Here is a 16936-nt window from a genome sequence, read left to right on the forward strand (position 1 = left end):
AGTATTTTGCAGCCTCTAATAGGTTTTCTTCCAGGATTGCACTGTATTTAGCTCCATCCATCTTTCCATCAACTCTGACCAGCTTCCCTGTCCCTGCTGAAGAGAAGCATCCCCACAGCATGATGCTGCCACCAACCTGTTTCACGATAGTGTTCATGGGGAAGTGCAGTGTTAGGTTTCCGCACACATAGCGTTTTGCATGTAGACTTAAAAGTTACATTTTGGTCTCGTCTGACCACAGCACCTTCTTCGAAATGTTTGCTGTGTCCCCTACATGGCTTGTGGCAAACTGCAAATTGGATTAGTGGAGTGCACGACTAATAGTTGCCTGTGGACAAACTCTCCCACCTGATCTGTGAATCTCTGCAGCTCATCCAAAGTTACCATGGGCCTTCTGTCTGCCTCTTGGATCAATGCTTTCCTTGCCTGACCTGTGGATGGCCATATCTTAGGTGGACGGCCATGTCTTGGTAGATTAGCAGTTGTGCCATACTCAGTGCTTTCATGAGATGTTCAAAGCTTGGGATGTTTTTATAACCTAACCCTGCTTTAAACTTCTCCACAACTTTTCATGGTGCAGTTTGCCCACTAAAGTTATCTAACAAACCTCTGAGGCGTTCAATTCAATTCAATTCAATTCATTTTTATTTGTCTAGCGCTTTTAACAATGAACATTGTCTCAAAGCAGCTTCACAGAACAGCTGTAATTATACTGGGATACACAGGTAGACTCTAATTACTGAATAGGTGACGTCTGAAGGCAGTTGATTGCACTGAATTTTATTTAGGGTATCTGAGTAAAAGAGGCTGAATACATATGCATGCAACACTTTTCGGATTTTTATTTGTACAAAAAATCTTTAACACCATGTATCATTTTTCTTCCACTTTACAATTATGCAATACTTTGTGTTGGTCTGTCACATAAAATCCCAATAAAATAAATTTAAATTTGTGGTTATAACGTGACAGAATTTGTAAATATTCAAGAGGTATAAATACTTTTGCAATGCACCGTAAAACAGACTGCAAATATAACAATTTCCGGTATGTTATAAATGTACACAAATTTAGTAGCTCAAGCAGCAAAATGAGTCAGTAAGCCAAATGAGATAAGGAAACAATAACATATTAGTACTTGGTTAAATGACTCAACAAGGACTATATAAATTATCTTTATTTATATATTATTAAAATAGCTGTACATCTGCTATCAGCCAATCACATGGGGGAAGGAGTAGTTTAGTGGTTAAGATGCTGGACTTCTGATCAGAAGGTCGTTAGTTCAAATCCCACTACCACTTCTGGGCCCGGACCAAGGTCCTTAACCCTTAATTGTTCAGTAGTATGAATGAGATAATTGTAAATCGCTCTGGATTAGGGCATCTGTCAAATGCTATAAATGTAAATGGTAGCAGTTGCCGGTCAAAATGTCAGCTTCACTCTTTATAATTTAACACATAAATGTGATATGGCTGTTGTCAGCAGAAGAATTGGTTTAAGTATTCGAGAAACCACTGATCTCTTGATGGGTTGCAGTCTGCAGACCGTCTGCTTACTGGATGTTTTTTGTTTTTCACACAAAAAACCCCACACTCAACAAAATAGCACAGGAAACAAAAATCCTGTGGACGGAGGGTCAGCAGGCTGCAGCCAATCAGATCATCTGGTTAGAACAATAGATACATTTGATTTCTTCATGGGCTCAAGCTTGAATTCCATTTCAGTTAAAGATATTTGCCTTGTAGTTCCAGTACAACACTCCAAAAGACTCAGAACTGCCTGAAATCAGTCCTTCCTTCACTCAGTCAATGCTTACTAGCTGTTAGCAAACTAATTTAGTCAACACTTGCAAGTGCTCCGGAAAAAATATCACAATGGCTTGCCATTAATGAAACAGTTCAAATGATAAATTACTTAGCATAACCAAAAACACAAAAATACAGAAGTATTAATTGTGAGTTTCTGTATTAAATATGACAGTAGGAAGTACCTGTTGGCTTTAGTCTTCCTGGAACAACCATGTTTATTTCTAAAGTTAAAAGAAACCTTATGCGTTTTGTTATCTAGTGTGCATGAACAAAACAGGTCACTGCACTGGTTTGAACTTAATTCTCAGCAGTTGCTCAAGTAATGACTAACAAACTGGCACACGTAACTGATGTAGATGGAACATTTACTGTACAACTTTAGAAATCTTTGTCCTTATGAGGAGCCTTAAATAAACAGCCTGTAGTGGTTCCTGCTGTGGACTCCAAGGACAAACTTTATTATCCTCGATGACGTTTAGATTTCTTTAGGTTCTCCATAGTCATTATACATCACAGGTAGTGTTTGTTCATCACAGGATTTGTGCAGCCCTTGGGCAAGCTCCATCCAGCTGAGGCTGAATGCCTTGGTGTCTGTGTAACGGCATGCCAGGAATTTGAGTGATGCTCGGCGTAGGCCAATTTTGGGTTCTTGAAGAAGCCCTCGACACCAGCCGCTGAGGTCATCAAGCTGTGACAGAATCAGGCCTGCTTTCCTGCCACAGACAAAAAGTTTTGACAGGTGATTAATGCAACAGAATGCAAAATAATTGAATGCAAAAAAATTACTTGGTTTTATTAAAATGGTAGAAGAGCAAACCCTCTGGAGAGAGAGCGAGAGAGAGAGAGAGAGAGAGAGAGAAAGATTAAAAAGGGACAGATTAATAGGAATGTGTGCTACTCTATCTTTAACGGCACACTTCAAGGTGCAAAAGAACATAACGCACATAAAAACTTAATGAAGCAGAGGTTCAAATTCAAGTTTTCGAAGGGCATTTGCAGGGAAGATGTTTGGAGTAGGCATGATCCCCAAGGCAAGTGCCTGAAATGCGATAGCGAGGGCATGGAAAGAGAGTCTCATTCCACAGAAATGGCTTCATTTTATGTGTGTGCCAAAACCAGAAGCTCAACATTCTACAGTATAAATACTAAAGTCCAAAGTGCCAGCGACCAACAAGGTTTCTGGGTAGACTCAGGAAAAAGGACTTTTTTTTTAAAGCATAGAAAGAGTGCTTTTACTATTAAAACATGGCTTGTGCTGCGCAAACAGATCATGCTGACTGTTTTTAATAGAGGAACTGTCCAGACAGATTCATATGACATCCTAATATTAAACTGCTTGTCTTCATTTCCAGAGGCCGGATGAAAATGAGGCTTCAAAAATTCTTATTTTTCTTTGACTACCACCTGGCAGAATATTATGATAGAATTTTAATGATATCGTAATTGGTAGTATTTTTTTATGAATAATATTCCGGTTTGGTAGAGAGATGTTGTCATCTATTTCATTCTTCGGAATGTATTTATGTTTCTAATATCTTGCCACATTTCAGTGGTTACAGGAATCTGGATGTTTATTTGCTTAAGACAAAAACCCTGCGGTTTGTTATGCTTTAATTTTTCACGAAAGTATGTTTCGTTCTCCAAATAGCAACGGTTGTCACCATAAATCCCAGCATGTATGGAAGTGGAAAATGGCCTCTCATTTCCAAAGTACATTTTCAACCTCTTGCACTTTGCCAGGGCCCCTCTCTTTTTATTATTTCAATTCTATTTCTCTTTCATATCCACTAGTCTGGAAGGAAACATTCAGCCGAATTCCTGTGATACCCCTAGTTGCATAACACATTGACCCAGGCATGACAAATCTTTCTTAGCATGGCCAACACATGTTACCCAAGAGAATCCCTTGCTGAAGATGGGTATGCAATTACCTGTAGACTGCAATGCTACTGAGAGCTCCTACCATTCAGTACTTGTCCTCCCAGTTTAAAGCTTGTGGAATAAAGTGTGTCTCCCTGCGGTGAGCTACAGTGGGCAAAAAGATCTCTAAAAACAGAAAGCCCACACCGGTGTCAGGCTATTAGTTTAAAAACAGCTCTATAGTGACGATGGAGAGGTGCCGTGAGGTGGAAAGACACATTCGGTGAGACGGTGTCTGGCTCAGACATCACACAGCATTGTATGATGTGTGTCAGGAGACTCAAACTCATCCAAAAGGAACTGTGACATACAGACAGGACAGGGTGATGTGGTTCTTCCCACCACTCTTTCCATATTTTGCGATCCTGCCAACATCAGTTTATGTTTGAGCTAGGGTCAGCTGGGTGGTGACTATTATTCAGTATTATGATTAGCTGAGGAAAATGACTTTTAAATGGCTCTAAACTGCTTGTGAGGGAAACCTAAGTGATTTAGAGAAGTTAAAAACATGGGAAGCAGGGCTGCTTTGGGCAGTTGTGGTCAACTTTGTACTGAAGTATCTGCAGGGAAAAAAGGAATTCCACAGTTTTTTTTAGAAGACATGCGATGTATTTATTTACTGACTAATAATAATCAGTGTAATCTTTGGTGTGAAGTGTAGTAAAGTTATGAATTGTAAAGCCACCTTGATTTGGGGGTTTTGGGTTCATATTCATCATTCTCTATTTGGAATGAACTAAGTTTGCCTTATTTATAATGAGGTGTTAGGCTGCCTGAAGTCAAAGTTACTTTTTTACTTCAATGTAGCAACTTAGGAGCAAAGCAAATTATACGATGCAACCTTTGCGAACACTGTAATAATGACTGTTGACAAATTAATTATAAGTTCACATTCTTCTACAGTGCATATCTACAGAAATATTTTATTTTAAGCATATAGCTGTGCTTATGAAACTTTAAGCTAAATGTAGCTAAATGGAAACATAAGTTTTGCAATCAAAGTCACAAGAATTTCCTTAAACTACTTCATTGCATTTAAACATACAGTATATAATGTATTTTAAAATAAAATACCAAATACTAAATAACTTTAACTGTATCAAAATAAACTACACAATACAGTAGCCACACTATGTATCAAAATAAACTACTGTATTTTTTTATTTAAAAAAATATAAAAAAAAATACTTTTACATGGGAGTATGAAACTTCTTCCCAAACCTTCCAGCAATTGGCCTATTTGATCTGTTTCTTCACCATTACGCTGACTCAGTTGATTAAGTAAAAAATGTTTGATAGCAACAGCTTTTCTCTGGCCGAGTCACGCAATAAATCGGACATATGCAACCAGTTAACAGATCAAATATTCACATCCATATCCATGTGATCTCCCTGATGAAGGTTAGTTTTAATGTAATCATAAATATAATAATATATTATGTGTCAGGCAGTTATTCATACAATGGGATACAAAATCATGATTCCACTAAACAGCTACTTCCTATTATTTGGGGTACAGTATTTGTCAATCAAATATTTATTTATCAATCATCAATCACCTTCTTTCATATGGATACATTTTCTGTTCTGATCTCAACAAGTCTGGGCAAAATACTGTGTAGGCACCAATCATTTTTATGACGTCATTATATAGACTTCTTAAAAGTGTTTTACAGTATTTTAAAACTACAAAAATAAAAATGTTGATACAAAATATGAATACATTTTTCAATAATTTTATCAAATACAAATTATAAAAATACTATTTTATATTTGAAATATGTATTTGAAATACAGTACATGCATCATAAATACTGCCTGTCCCTGTATATGACATAAAACACAAGTTGGTTACATTTGTTTCTTCCTCTTATAGCTTTTTAAGGTGGAGATAGTGACAGGAAGATAGGAAGAGAATAGAAAAGGGTCAAACCTGGGCCCAAGCTCATCCTCACAGCGCCATGTGAACTCCCCAAAGCTTTCATAACGCTGGTTGTAGTGGTAGAGGACGCGGTGCAGTGTGGGTGAGCCCAAATCCATCAACATGTTGTAGGCTGTCTGCTGCTCCTTCCCACTTGTGTAGCCATTGAATAGATTATAAATTTTGTCTGCTATTTCTGAAAGAACAGTGGTAGGAAACATTTCAAAAATGGGTCTTCTGTGATTTACAGATTTTAGTTCATTTTTTATAACAAATTGCAATTCTGTCATATAAACTAAAAATACATTAATTTCCAATAGGTAGCACTTAACAAATTTCTGTTTTGATTTGTATTTCAATATAATTTTTTGCTTCTGAAAATTCCAGCTTACTGATATTTATCCACACAAGTGAACTGTGATCAGACCAAGAGGTTAAATCAGGATTTAATCAGGACCTTGCTACAGTACTATCATTAGTGCCAACAATGTGGAACTAATACTATTTATGTGTTATTATAGGAAGGTCTCAATAGTGATATCATGAAAGGTGATTAAAACAAGATGTCAATAAATTGGTCTCTGTAATAAGGCCTTAACTTAACGGAATACAATTGAAGGCTGATTTCAAATATACAGTGTTTTCAGTGTCTCAGTGCTGCTCCTCAGGTGAGAGATTTAGCTTAAGAACTGAATCAATACATTGAAAATCAAATTGTATATTTTGGATTGCAGCAAGGATTGTCAGTTTTGGCCATAAAATTTAATATATTTTGACTACTTTCTGGAATACTTGACAGTAAAAAATGCATAAGTGAACAGGAGCTGATTGTCTACTTCAGACAAAGCATTAATTGCTGCTGATTTTAATATTCATTCTTATAATTGAGAAGATCCTGTTAAAAACAGCAGTTGTCTTCATTCTAGATTCAGTAGGAATAAATCAGAATGTAATATGACCCACTCATATTGAGACACATATAGTCATAGTTCCACAGTCTAGAACTCAACAACAATGTTATAAACATTTGGTGTTACCCAGATGAGGATGGTTTCCCTTTCTAGTCTGGTTCCTTTCAAGGTTTTTCCCTTATGCCATTTCAAAGGATTTTTTCTTACCACAGTCACCACTGGCTTGCCTATTAGGGACAAACAATTATAAGGAACAAATTTTTTTTTACATTCTTTTATTACCCCTTTATCTGTGTTATTTAATGTCTATATAAGTGTTATACAAATAAAAATAAATTGAATTGAAGTTATTTTAGATAATTTGACTTTAGAATATCTCCAGCGCTAGTAAAAATTTACTCTGGCCCCATCCCAATACAGCATGCTAATGCAGCTTACAGCAAGCTATGGTCAGTGAACTGCTAGATGTCCAAGTGGTGCCCCAATAATTATTTGGGCTTCATAGATAATTGGAGCAATTTTGAGGACGGTGCTGCTTTGAAATCTTGCAGTATAGCTCAGTCCCAGAACAGGACTATTTAACCAGTGACTATGCAGAGCTAAGGCCAGGGAGAAGACAAGCAGGCTAAACCGATCGTCTGATAGCTGCTGAGAGTTGTCACTCAAAGTCCATCATATTGAGACTGTGATGTTTCCTGAGCAAAACCAAAATGTAGAAACTCTCAGAAAGTTTGTTTTAGTAAAATAACAATATATTTGGTAAAAATAAATGCACAGCCAGCACCTTTGCTCTAAAGATAGAACTGTTGCATATCAGATATCTTATGTAAAAAAACTGATGATGAAATGAAATTATTACTGATCAGATGTATAATGTACTATGTGTAACTAAAACGAGTTAAACCAAGCAAATATTTAGCATTATAACAACAACCACCATAATAATAATAATAATAATAATAATAATAATAATAATAATAATAAAACATTAAATACATAAAATAAAGTTATAGTTCCACAGTCTCAAGTTATTTTAGATCATCTACCTCATCTCCTTTAAAATCTGCCTAAGTCATAGTATATGCACTTTGCCATGTTACAATGTTTACTGTACATTTGCATGCGCTACTGCCAGGAGGAGATATTAATAATCTCATAAAATTATTGGAAATAATTGGATCACCAGCTGACCCCATAGAGCTTGATTGGGCTACTGAATGTCTAGAATCGTCGTTTCACTACATCGTTTCAGCTACACTCTAGATAATGTACCTGAAAATAAAGAAAAGTAAATAGAGAGAAAAAAACTAGCACTGTGGTATCTTTATGATCTTCTTTAACACACTCTCCATTACTTTGCACTGTTGACTCCAGGTACTTGAACTCATCCACCTTCACCACTCTACTGCCCTTCCTCTCATTCACACAAATGTACTCTTTCTTACTTCTACTGACTTTCATTCCTATTCTCTTTAGCATGTACCTCAACCTCTCCAAACTCTTCTCAACCTGCTCCCTACTCTCACCACAAATCACATCATCATCCACAAACACCACAGTCCATGGAGACTTGTGTCTGACCTCAATTGTAACCTCAAATCACCACTGCAAACAGAAAAGGACTCAGAGCCGATCCTTGATGCAGACCAACCTTCACCTTGAACCAGTCTGTCGTTCCTACTGCATACTTCACTGCACACTGTCCTCATACATGTCCTGCACCACCCTCACATACTTCTTTGACACACCTGACTTCCTCATACAATACCACAACTTTTGCAGCACCCTGTCATATGCTTTCTCCAAATCTACAAACACACGATGCAACTCCTTTTTCTGACCTTCTCTATAGTTCTCCATCAACATCCTCGAAGCAAATATTGCATCTGTAGTGCCCCACCTCAGCAAGAAACCATTCAGCTGCACAAAGATGTTCACCTCTTCCCTCAGAATGGCTTCCACTACTCTTTTCCATAACTTCATGGAGTGACTGATCAACTTTATTCCACTGCAGTTACTGCAGGTCTGCACATCTCCCTTATTCTTAAAAACCATACCCAGCACACTCCTTCTCCATTCCTCAGGCATCCTCTCACCTTCCATCGTGTTAAACAATCTGGTTAAAAACTCCACTGCCATCTCTCCTAAACATCTCCATGCTTCTATCGATATGTCATCTGGTCCTACCTACTTTCCCCTCTTCATCCTTTTAATAGCTTCTCTCACTTCCTCTTTACTAATCCTATCCACTTCCTGCTTTACTATCTCTACATCATCCAACCTTCTCTCTCTTTTTTCTTTTATTTATATCCTTTTAGCAAAATCTAACACCATCTGCACTTCCACGTTCCTCTCCTTAAGACTATACCTACCCATCACCTCCTCATCACCTCTGTTCCCTTCACCTACATGACCATTGAAGTTTGCCCTAATCACCAATCTTTCATTCCTAGGTACACTGTTCACTGTCTAACTCACCTCAGAATTTTTCTTTCTCCTCTATCTCACAACCCACTTTTGGCCGATAGGCACTAATGACATTTATCATCACCCCTTCAACTTTTGACTTTGATCACTCTATTAGAACCTCTCTTCTTGAGAAAAACTCTCTCTTGACTGTATTTCAAACAGCATGGAGGAGGATTATATGGTTATGCTTATTTGGATAGAAGATAACACAATCCTAGATTATTATTTATCCCAGCAGCAAAATTAAGTAGGAATAGAATCACCAAACTAATAAGCACACCTTTAATAGGATGCAGCAATGATAGATTTATTCACGACAAGACAAACTTTTAAATATTAGGCAAAAAATCCAGACTATAAGTTTAAAGGCAGACAATTTCATTAATAATTCAGTATATAATTATATCAGATCAGCAATTTCAATATTCTCCAAAAAGTGAATTAATTTGACCTATTTCTGCATCATCAACTGTTGTATTAGATACCTACATGTCAGATAATTCCAGATGCAATCAAACCTGCTCTAGAAATAATAAATTCTTCCCTTAACACTGGTTATGCACCTATACTATTCAAGCTGGTAGTTGTCAAAACCTGATCAGTGCTGTGTCTCCTTGCTTGTGTTGGTTGACTATTATCATTTTGATTACCCAGTGACTTTTCTACACTCACTGAGGAAGTCTTGTGTTCCACAAGGATCTGTTTTAGGCCCACTTATTTTTTTCATTATATATGCTATCTCTGAGTAAAATTATTTGGAAACATTGTATTAGCTACAATTGTTGTGCTAAAAATACAACATTAATTCAATCAATTTTCATTTGTAAAGCACTTTTAACAATGGACATTGTCTTTAAGCAGCTTTACACAGATAAAGCGGTAATAAAGAATGTACACGTTTGTTAAACAGTTGTATGTTTCAGCAAAGCCAAATAATGATGATAAGGATTGTGTACAGGACATTAGACAGTGGATGCTTGTTAACTTCCTTCTGCTAAACCATGTCAGCCCTGCCTTATCCACATCACATTAGCTCCAAATTAATCTCACATTGATTATAAAATACTACTATTTACATATAAGGCACTGAATAGTCTTAGACCTCAGTACCTGCCATGCCTATTTTGATCTAAAGGTGCAAGCTATTTGTTGGTAACTTAAATAGTGAAGACTACAGGAAAGGGCAGAGCTTTGTTTTACAAAGACCTACAGTTATGGAACAGCATTCCAATTAGTGTTTGGACTCAGTCACAGTCTAATTTCTAAAGTCTAGTTTGAAAACATGTTGATGATCATAAAGAGTTTTGGTAAACTAGGTTGTTTGGATGCTGTCCTCCCTCACTCGGATGTGCTCACTCAGGTTTGTTTATTGTGGTCTGGTGGGACGTCTTAAATCCCAGAGATCCCTCATGTCTTACCTTCTGGCTTTAGTTATGATGTCATAGCTAGTCTTGTTGGAATTCTTCCTTGCACCTTTATCATACTTAACCTTTTTATGAATGTCAAGTGAAGTTTATTTCTATAGTTATTTTCACAGCAGACATTGTCTCAAAGCAGCTTTACAAAATTTTAAGAGTTAAGGTGAACGATGTGTATTTATCCCTGATGAGCAGCCATGGCGACTGTGGCAAGGAAAAACTCCCTTCGATGTTATGAGGAAGAAACCTTGAGAGGAACCAGACTCAAAAGGGGAACCCATCCTCATTTGGGTGATATGGGTGTTCTATTACGTTCTTCTTTCTGGACCTGCCTGATTCATCCTGCCATCCTTCCTCTGGATGCAGTTCTTTTTAATTGGCAGCTACTCGCTGCTGCCAAGGATGGTTACAGATGAACAGTGTAAAGATCAATTCACTTAGGTTAAACTGAAGAACCATGAGGGTGGATTTGAACTGAAATTAATTAAAGAATTCTTAAATAAACTTTTAAATTAAAATTTAGAATTGTAATGTATGTACTTCTGTAAAGCTAGCTTTTCACGATGTCCATTGTGAATTGAAAAACTGAATTGAACTTATGTTAGTACAGCTATTAGCTGTCTGTCAATGCGATTTAACACAAAAAAGGTTTAGGTCTATTAAAAATGTTACCAATGCAGTAATTTGACCATATAGGTCAAACTTATATTATTGTACTCATCAATAAAAATGAAGGTTACCTTGTGCTTTCACATCGTCCACTGCAGGACAGGGAGTTTTGATGGTGACTTCACTGGGGCTGGATCGCCTGCCTGTGTTGTCTACGGCCCAAAGTCTGAACCTGCAGAGAGACATGTTTCAGCTGCTGGAGAAAATATCCTGTGCTATTCAATATCCATTACCTATACACATTATTACATAATGCACATTCAGCACTAATTGGTTTGTGCTGTCCCCATGCTTACATTAGCCATTAACCATGCTGATGTGTGGGACTGAAACAATACATGCACATGCTCTCCTTTAAAATGACTGCAAATCAATCGTCTTCTTTGACAGAAAAACATGAAATTGTGTCAAGTTATTAACAAGAATTTCACCAACACTAAACAATTTTGCTTCATGAAAAATGGCAACTGTTAAAAAATAAACTGTTGCTTCAAATGTCTGGATTAAATGTCATTAAGAAATTAAAGTACATTTAAGTACATTAAGACATTGCCCTCTCTGGAAGTTTACTGTACATGCCGCTGTCCTGGTTGAGAGGAAAAAAATTAGAATGGCACCTCTAGAGGAAATGAGGCTTAGTTGTTTACATAAAGTTGAATTATATCTCCATCTAGTGGAAGGCAATATAAATAACTAGTAACTGTGACAAAGCAGTAAGTTTGCGTGTGGGTGCGTGTGGTGTGCAGCAATGTATACACCATTACAATATCAGGAGGCCTGGAGAATGAGACTTATGATTTACTGAGCCACACAGGGAATTTGTGCAATTATACTGTTTTCAAAATGGATTGTTTGTTTGAGTTAAATAGAGGGGTCACTTGCCTTGAACAATTCTTTTTTTCTGATTTAGAGTGCAAGTACTGCTTTTTCTAAACCTGCAGAAGTTTTTTCTATAATTTTCTATATCCACAGTTAAGAGAATAAGTATAAACACATTTTTATCTTAGACAAATGACAGTAACACAGCCATACCTACCCACCCACTATCTATTCACAAACATGTATAAAATACATTTTATTACCTTTAATAGCACAAATGCACATTAACTAGTGTGAAGCTGTGGTGCTCCCAAATGTCTGGTTTCCAAATTTCTTTGTTGTTAATACATGTTAGGATTAGCCACTGTGCAGGATAGCTGAACATCATTACAGAGTGACCTTTACTGAAATAGAATCATAAGAGACACAGAGCACCACAGCTTCACTCACTAATTACACCTCATCTCAGTATACTTTATATAGCACACAAAACCGACTAGAGACAAAAGGATGCAGAGCCTTGTCCTCACCTTGACTCTACATAGTACATATTGCCAAAATTGGCAGTCAAAAAGCTTTACACACACGCACACACACAGCCAGAGTTTTTTTTTATTTTTTATTTTTTTATGTTTGATACTGTGGAAGTGATGCTGCATCATGTTTGATGAGACAGCACCTCTGGCAGCCCATGTGCAGGAAATCTTGCACTCCTTCATTTGCCCTTCACTCTGGACTTCTAAAGCAAACTCAGCTTTCAATTCCTGTTTCTGCTATCACCATTAAGCTCTGCTTTCAATCTGCTTTTAAGCTATTCCAAAGCCTAAACCACTTCCCAAGCTGTCTAAAAGCCTTAACTGTGACCTGGTTCAAGGTATACTTCTGCCTCAGTATACAAAATAAATAGATTTGCACATAAAATCATATAAAATTTTACATGTGCACAATATAACTTTCTCTAATGTAATTTTCATTGTGTATTTAAAAAAAGTATAGTAATTTTAGAGCAAAAGTACTTAACAATCATTAAAATCTTCCAGTTTTGAAGATTTCTTTGCTGTCAAGAGCAGTTACTGAGCCTGAGTAAACCATTCCAATAGTAGCACAGGCACACTTAAGTTAAATGTGCATCAAACAGTTGGTAAAACTGTAACTTTGATACTAAATGTTTCTCTCTAGATCCCACTCCAACCATCTGCACAAAGATCTCTAACCCAATACTTACCTAATTAGCCAATTTTCTATGTGGCCAAAAAGTAACTACATTCATGGTTATACCTTTAGTTTACGTTGTCATACACACAACAATATAAAATGTACCAGATACTTAGTTTAACTTTTGATGTTTGTTAGATTTACTGGCTAGTTTGGTAAATAGCAAACAAGGCTGTTGCAACACTGCTGCAATGTAAACAATGTATGTGATACTGAGGTAAATGTGCTTTTACTGTAGTTAGCTAACCTGTTAGCAGCAGTTTTGCAATATTACATACATTATACAGAAAAAAGTATTGGGACACTCAACTTTTCCAGCCATAAGTGGTTCTCCAACAGTTACCACAAAGTTGGAGGCACACATTTGTATAGGATATCTTAGGATATGGTAGCATTACATTTTCCCTGATGATGCCCCTGTGCACAAATTGAGTTCAATAAAGATATGGTTTACATAGATTAAATAAAAGATCTTGCTTGCTCAAGATTAAATTCATTTGGGATGAATTGGATAGACTGCACCCAACATCAACACCTGACTTTACTAAAACTCCAAAACCAAGAAGTAGTATGAATGTTAAAAAAACACAGAATATTGTGGTCAAGTGTCCACAAACCTTTGTCCATATAGTGTATTTATGAATGATGCTCTCCCTACATCGTCCGGAGCTGTTCAGTTAAAGTCACATTAAAACCATTTTAAATGGCAGAAGGTAATGAAGACATTTTAATATGATTAACAAGGGTACCTAAATTATTAATATTGCCCTTAGTGACAGAATGTAAATAGCACTCACATGTAGGTGGTGTCAGGCTCCAGGCAGCGTATGATCATGGAGATGGAAGTGAGTGGATCTGGAATTTCACCCAGCATCACACATGGAGATTTGGCTCCTGACAGTATGTCATCAACAAAGCTCAACATGGTCTCTAGAATGACAGAAAAAACATGGTTAAATAAAATGCATGCAGCCATTCACATGCACATTTAACTTCATTCCGATTATTTTTTTGAATTAAAATAAAAAGATGTACACTTTTTTTTTTCTCACTTTGTTGATTGTGAACTATGATTAATGATGTTCATATATGGTCACAAAGCTTCCAGTATGCTCTTTGTTTTTGTACTGACAAGACGCATGTTTTGGTGGCTTTGGTGAGTTAATGTCTTTTTTCCAGTGGTTAGCTTACTGTACAAATACATCCATCTACTTGTATACTTTAACACTTCAAACGACACTTTTTTCCATAACTCTGGACAAGACAGCATGTCTCTAAGCCACAGCAGAATTTAAAGGCAGCACTGTCCAGAAAAGGGTTTCCCCAAACTTTCACATGCATTAATGAGCACAGAGAAACATTCTAGGAATGGAGACTTTTTGGCTCCGGATCTTTGACCGCTATGGGTCAGGATGTGTTTTTGGTATTCATGCAACTTAAACTCAAATAACCTGAAAACATCAATATTAAGAGTCTTATGGCTTGCATTATAAAGGCAAGGAGGAGGATGTTTATCCAGCTGGTTTGCTCACGTCATAGAATATGACACAGGGGCTCCGGTATGTCTTTCTCGCAAGAGGAAAATCCGTCCGGTGGACTCAGGGGAAACCTTTAAAAAGTTGATGGTGTCTGTCAGCCAAACCCCTGTGGGCCTCTGGCTCTGAAAAAAACACGGGGGTTCTGAGCACACTGAAAACAGGATGGCCTGTGCCAGGATAAACCTGGGAGAGGAAAGACGGTTACATGCGTATGTACCCACTGTCTACCTGACACGTATTTACATGGCATGTAGCCTAGCGCTAGGACTCATGTCCTCACACTAACAAAAAGTGGCAGTGTGAGAGACTGGGTGAACAGCCTTATACGTAAACACTTCACCCACAGAGGGGATGTAACATCGTAGCCACTAGGATGTGAGGAAAATACATTCATAAAAAGTTTTTTATAATTTCTGGCATGCTATGCTAAACTTGTATTTCAAGCTTAATTGTAAGTTTTTCAAAAATGTTAAACATTTCAAAATACCTTTTTTAGCTTTTACATTGACTAAATTTACAGTGACTTGTATAAGCACTCAGAAGTTGACTCATTCCCAATAAAAGTGTGATCTCAGTAAAAAATAAATCCGGTTCCTGGAAGGCCCCATCGATTCTTAATGAACATGGTAACAGCATCATAAAAAGGAGCTACCAAAACAAATCTGAGACAAAGTACTGGAAATGTTTCAATCCCTTGCCCTCCCCTCCAAAATAATAAAAACCGATGGAAAAGAAAAAGAAAAATATTTAACACATTATTCAAAAATTGCACAACTGTGGGACATAGAGTAGGCAATCTACAAAATTCAGTGACCTGTAAGGAATGATTTTTACACCATTTATTTTAAACTCAAGAGACTGTTGTGTGCGTCCAAAAAACTTAAACCCAGACTTACATCGGAATCCATAGTGTGCTAAAAATGCCTGAAATCACATCATGTCCCCCCAAAAAACCCACTAGAGCTAAAATAAAATAAAAAAAATTTATCAGGTGTGAATTCTAGTCCACCTACAGATTATCCACTTCAAAATAACATGATACTTGTAGGCAAGAACATTGCTTTTTTTGTAGTTCACAGCAGAATTTCTATTTACTAATTGGGGATGGTTCCACATGAACAGTCTAGAAATCCATAAACATACTGAGCAACCTAAGAACTATGAAGATAGATCTGGACTGTAATTAACTGCAATTTGTATAAACAGTTCTGCATTTAAGCAGGCATTTCTGAACAGTAGATCTCAACAATAATGGAAATACAATGAATGGACATTCAGTGCCACCTGGATGAGGAAGTGATCCCTTTTATGTCTGGTTCATCTAAGGGTTTCTTCCTCATGCCTCCAGGAGTTTTTCTTTACCACAGTCACAACTGGCTTGCTCATAACTTATATAGAACAAACCTATAGGCACTAAACGTATACATTCTAACTTTGTAAGCTTGTCATCTCCGTAAAGCTGCTTTGGGACAATGTCCATTGTTAAAGGTGCTATTCAAATCAATTGAATTAATTATGTTATTGAATTATTATGCTAATTATATGACCAGCATGTAATGACACAGATAGCACACTGATTTACAACTGTGCTAGGATGCTAGGATATACTGGTGTGGGAGTACATGATGAAAGCATGAATACTTTGTAGTGCTATATTTAATTACATACATAATCAATAAAATTAATCAGTAGCAGGGAGGGTTTTCAAAACCTCAAAACGGCAGAGAAACCACAAGACAAACCTGGCCATGGAACTGCTTATCAATCAATTGTCCAATTAACTAATGGCCCGTGATAATGGTGTGATTCTGTGGTAATGGAGATGTGTGCCCCGTAACGGTAAAATTCCATAAATCAAGACATGGCCTAGCCTACCCAGGTGTCTTAAAGAAGGGTGATGAGTATAGGGTAGTGTACTGAAATTTGTTACAAATGTAAACAAATTATAGTACATTATTTTACAAATCTGAGACGTTTACACTACTGTAAACTATACAGCATATACAGTGTCCCACAAAAGTGACTAAACCCCTTACATTTCAGCAACAATTTATTATATCTTCTCAAGAGACAATACTATAGAAATGAAACTTGGAAATAGTTTAGTCAATGAGCAGCTTGTACTGTATAGCAGTACATATGTACTGTTCTCTAAAAATAACTCAACATACAGTACAGCCATTATTGTCAAAATAGCTGAAAACAAACATGATAACAGTTGTACATTAAGTAATTATGCAAAGCT

At 36.8% G+C, this 16936-nt stretch overlaps 1 protein-coding gene across 7 annotated transcripts in view; it reads right to left on the minus strand.

The window, feature by feature from the left end:
• Positions 1-1288: 1288 nt before the first annotated feature.
• Positions 1289-16936, minus strand: part of astn1 (astrotactin 1) — a 258717-nt gene continuing 243069 nt past the window's right edge. For all 7 annotated transcript variants that reach the window (XM_046851383.1, XM_046851382.1, XM_046851386.1 and 4 more), the window contains 4 exons: positions 13951-14083; positions 11191-11291; positions 5665-5848; positions 1289-2524 (listed from right to left, as the gene is read on the minus strand). In XM_046851383.1, the coding sequence (XP_046707339.1) occupies positions 2287-2524; positions 5665-5848; positions 11191-11291; positions 13951-14083 (656 nt within the window). In that variant the 3' untranslated portion in view covers positions 1289-2286. The remainder of the gene's footprint in view (positions 2525-5664; positions 5849-11190; positions 11292-13950; positions 14084-16936) is intronic.

This window comes from Silurus meridionalis, chromosome 6, assembly GCF_014805685.1.
Source record: "Silurus meridionalis isolate SWU-2019-XX chromosome 6, ASM1480568v1, whole genome shotgun sequence".
In the NCBI taxonomy this organism is placed as follows: domain Eukaryota; kingdom Metazoa; phylum Chordata; class Actinopteri; order Siluriformes; family Siluridae; genus Silurus; species Silurus meridionalis.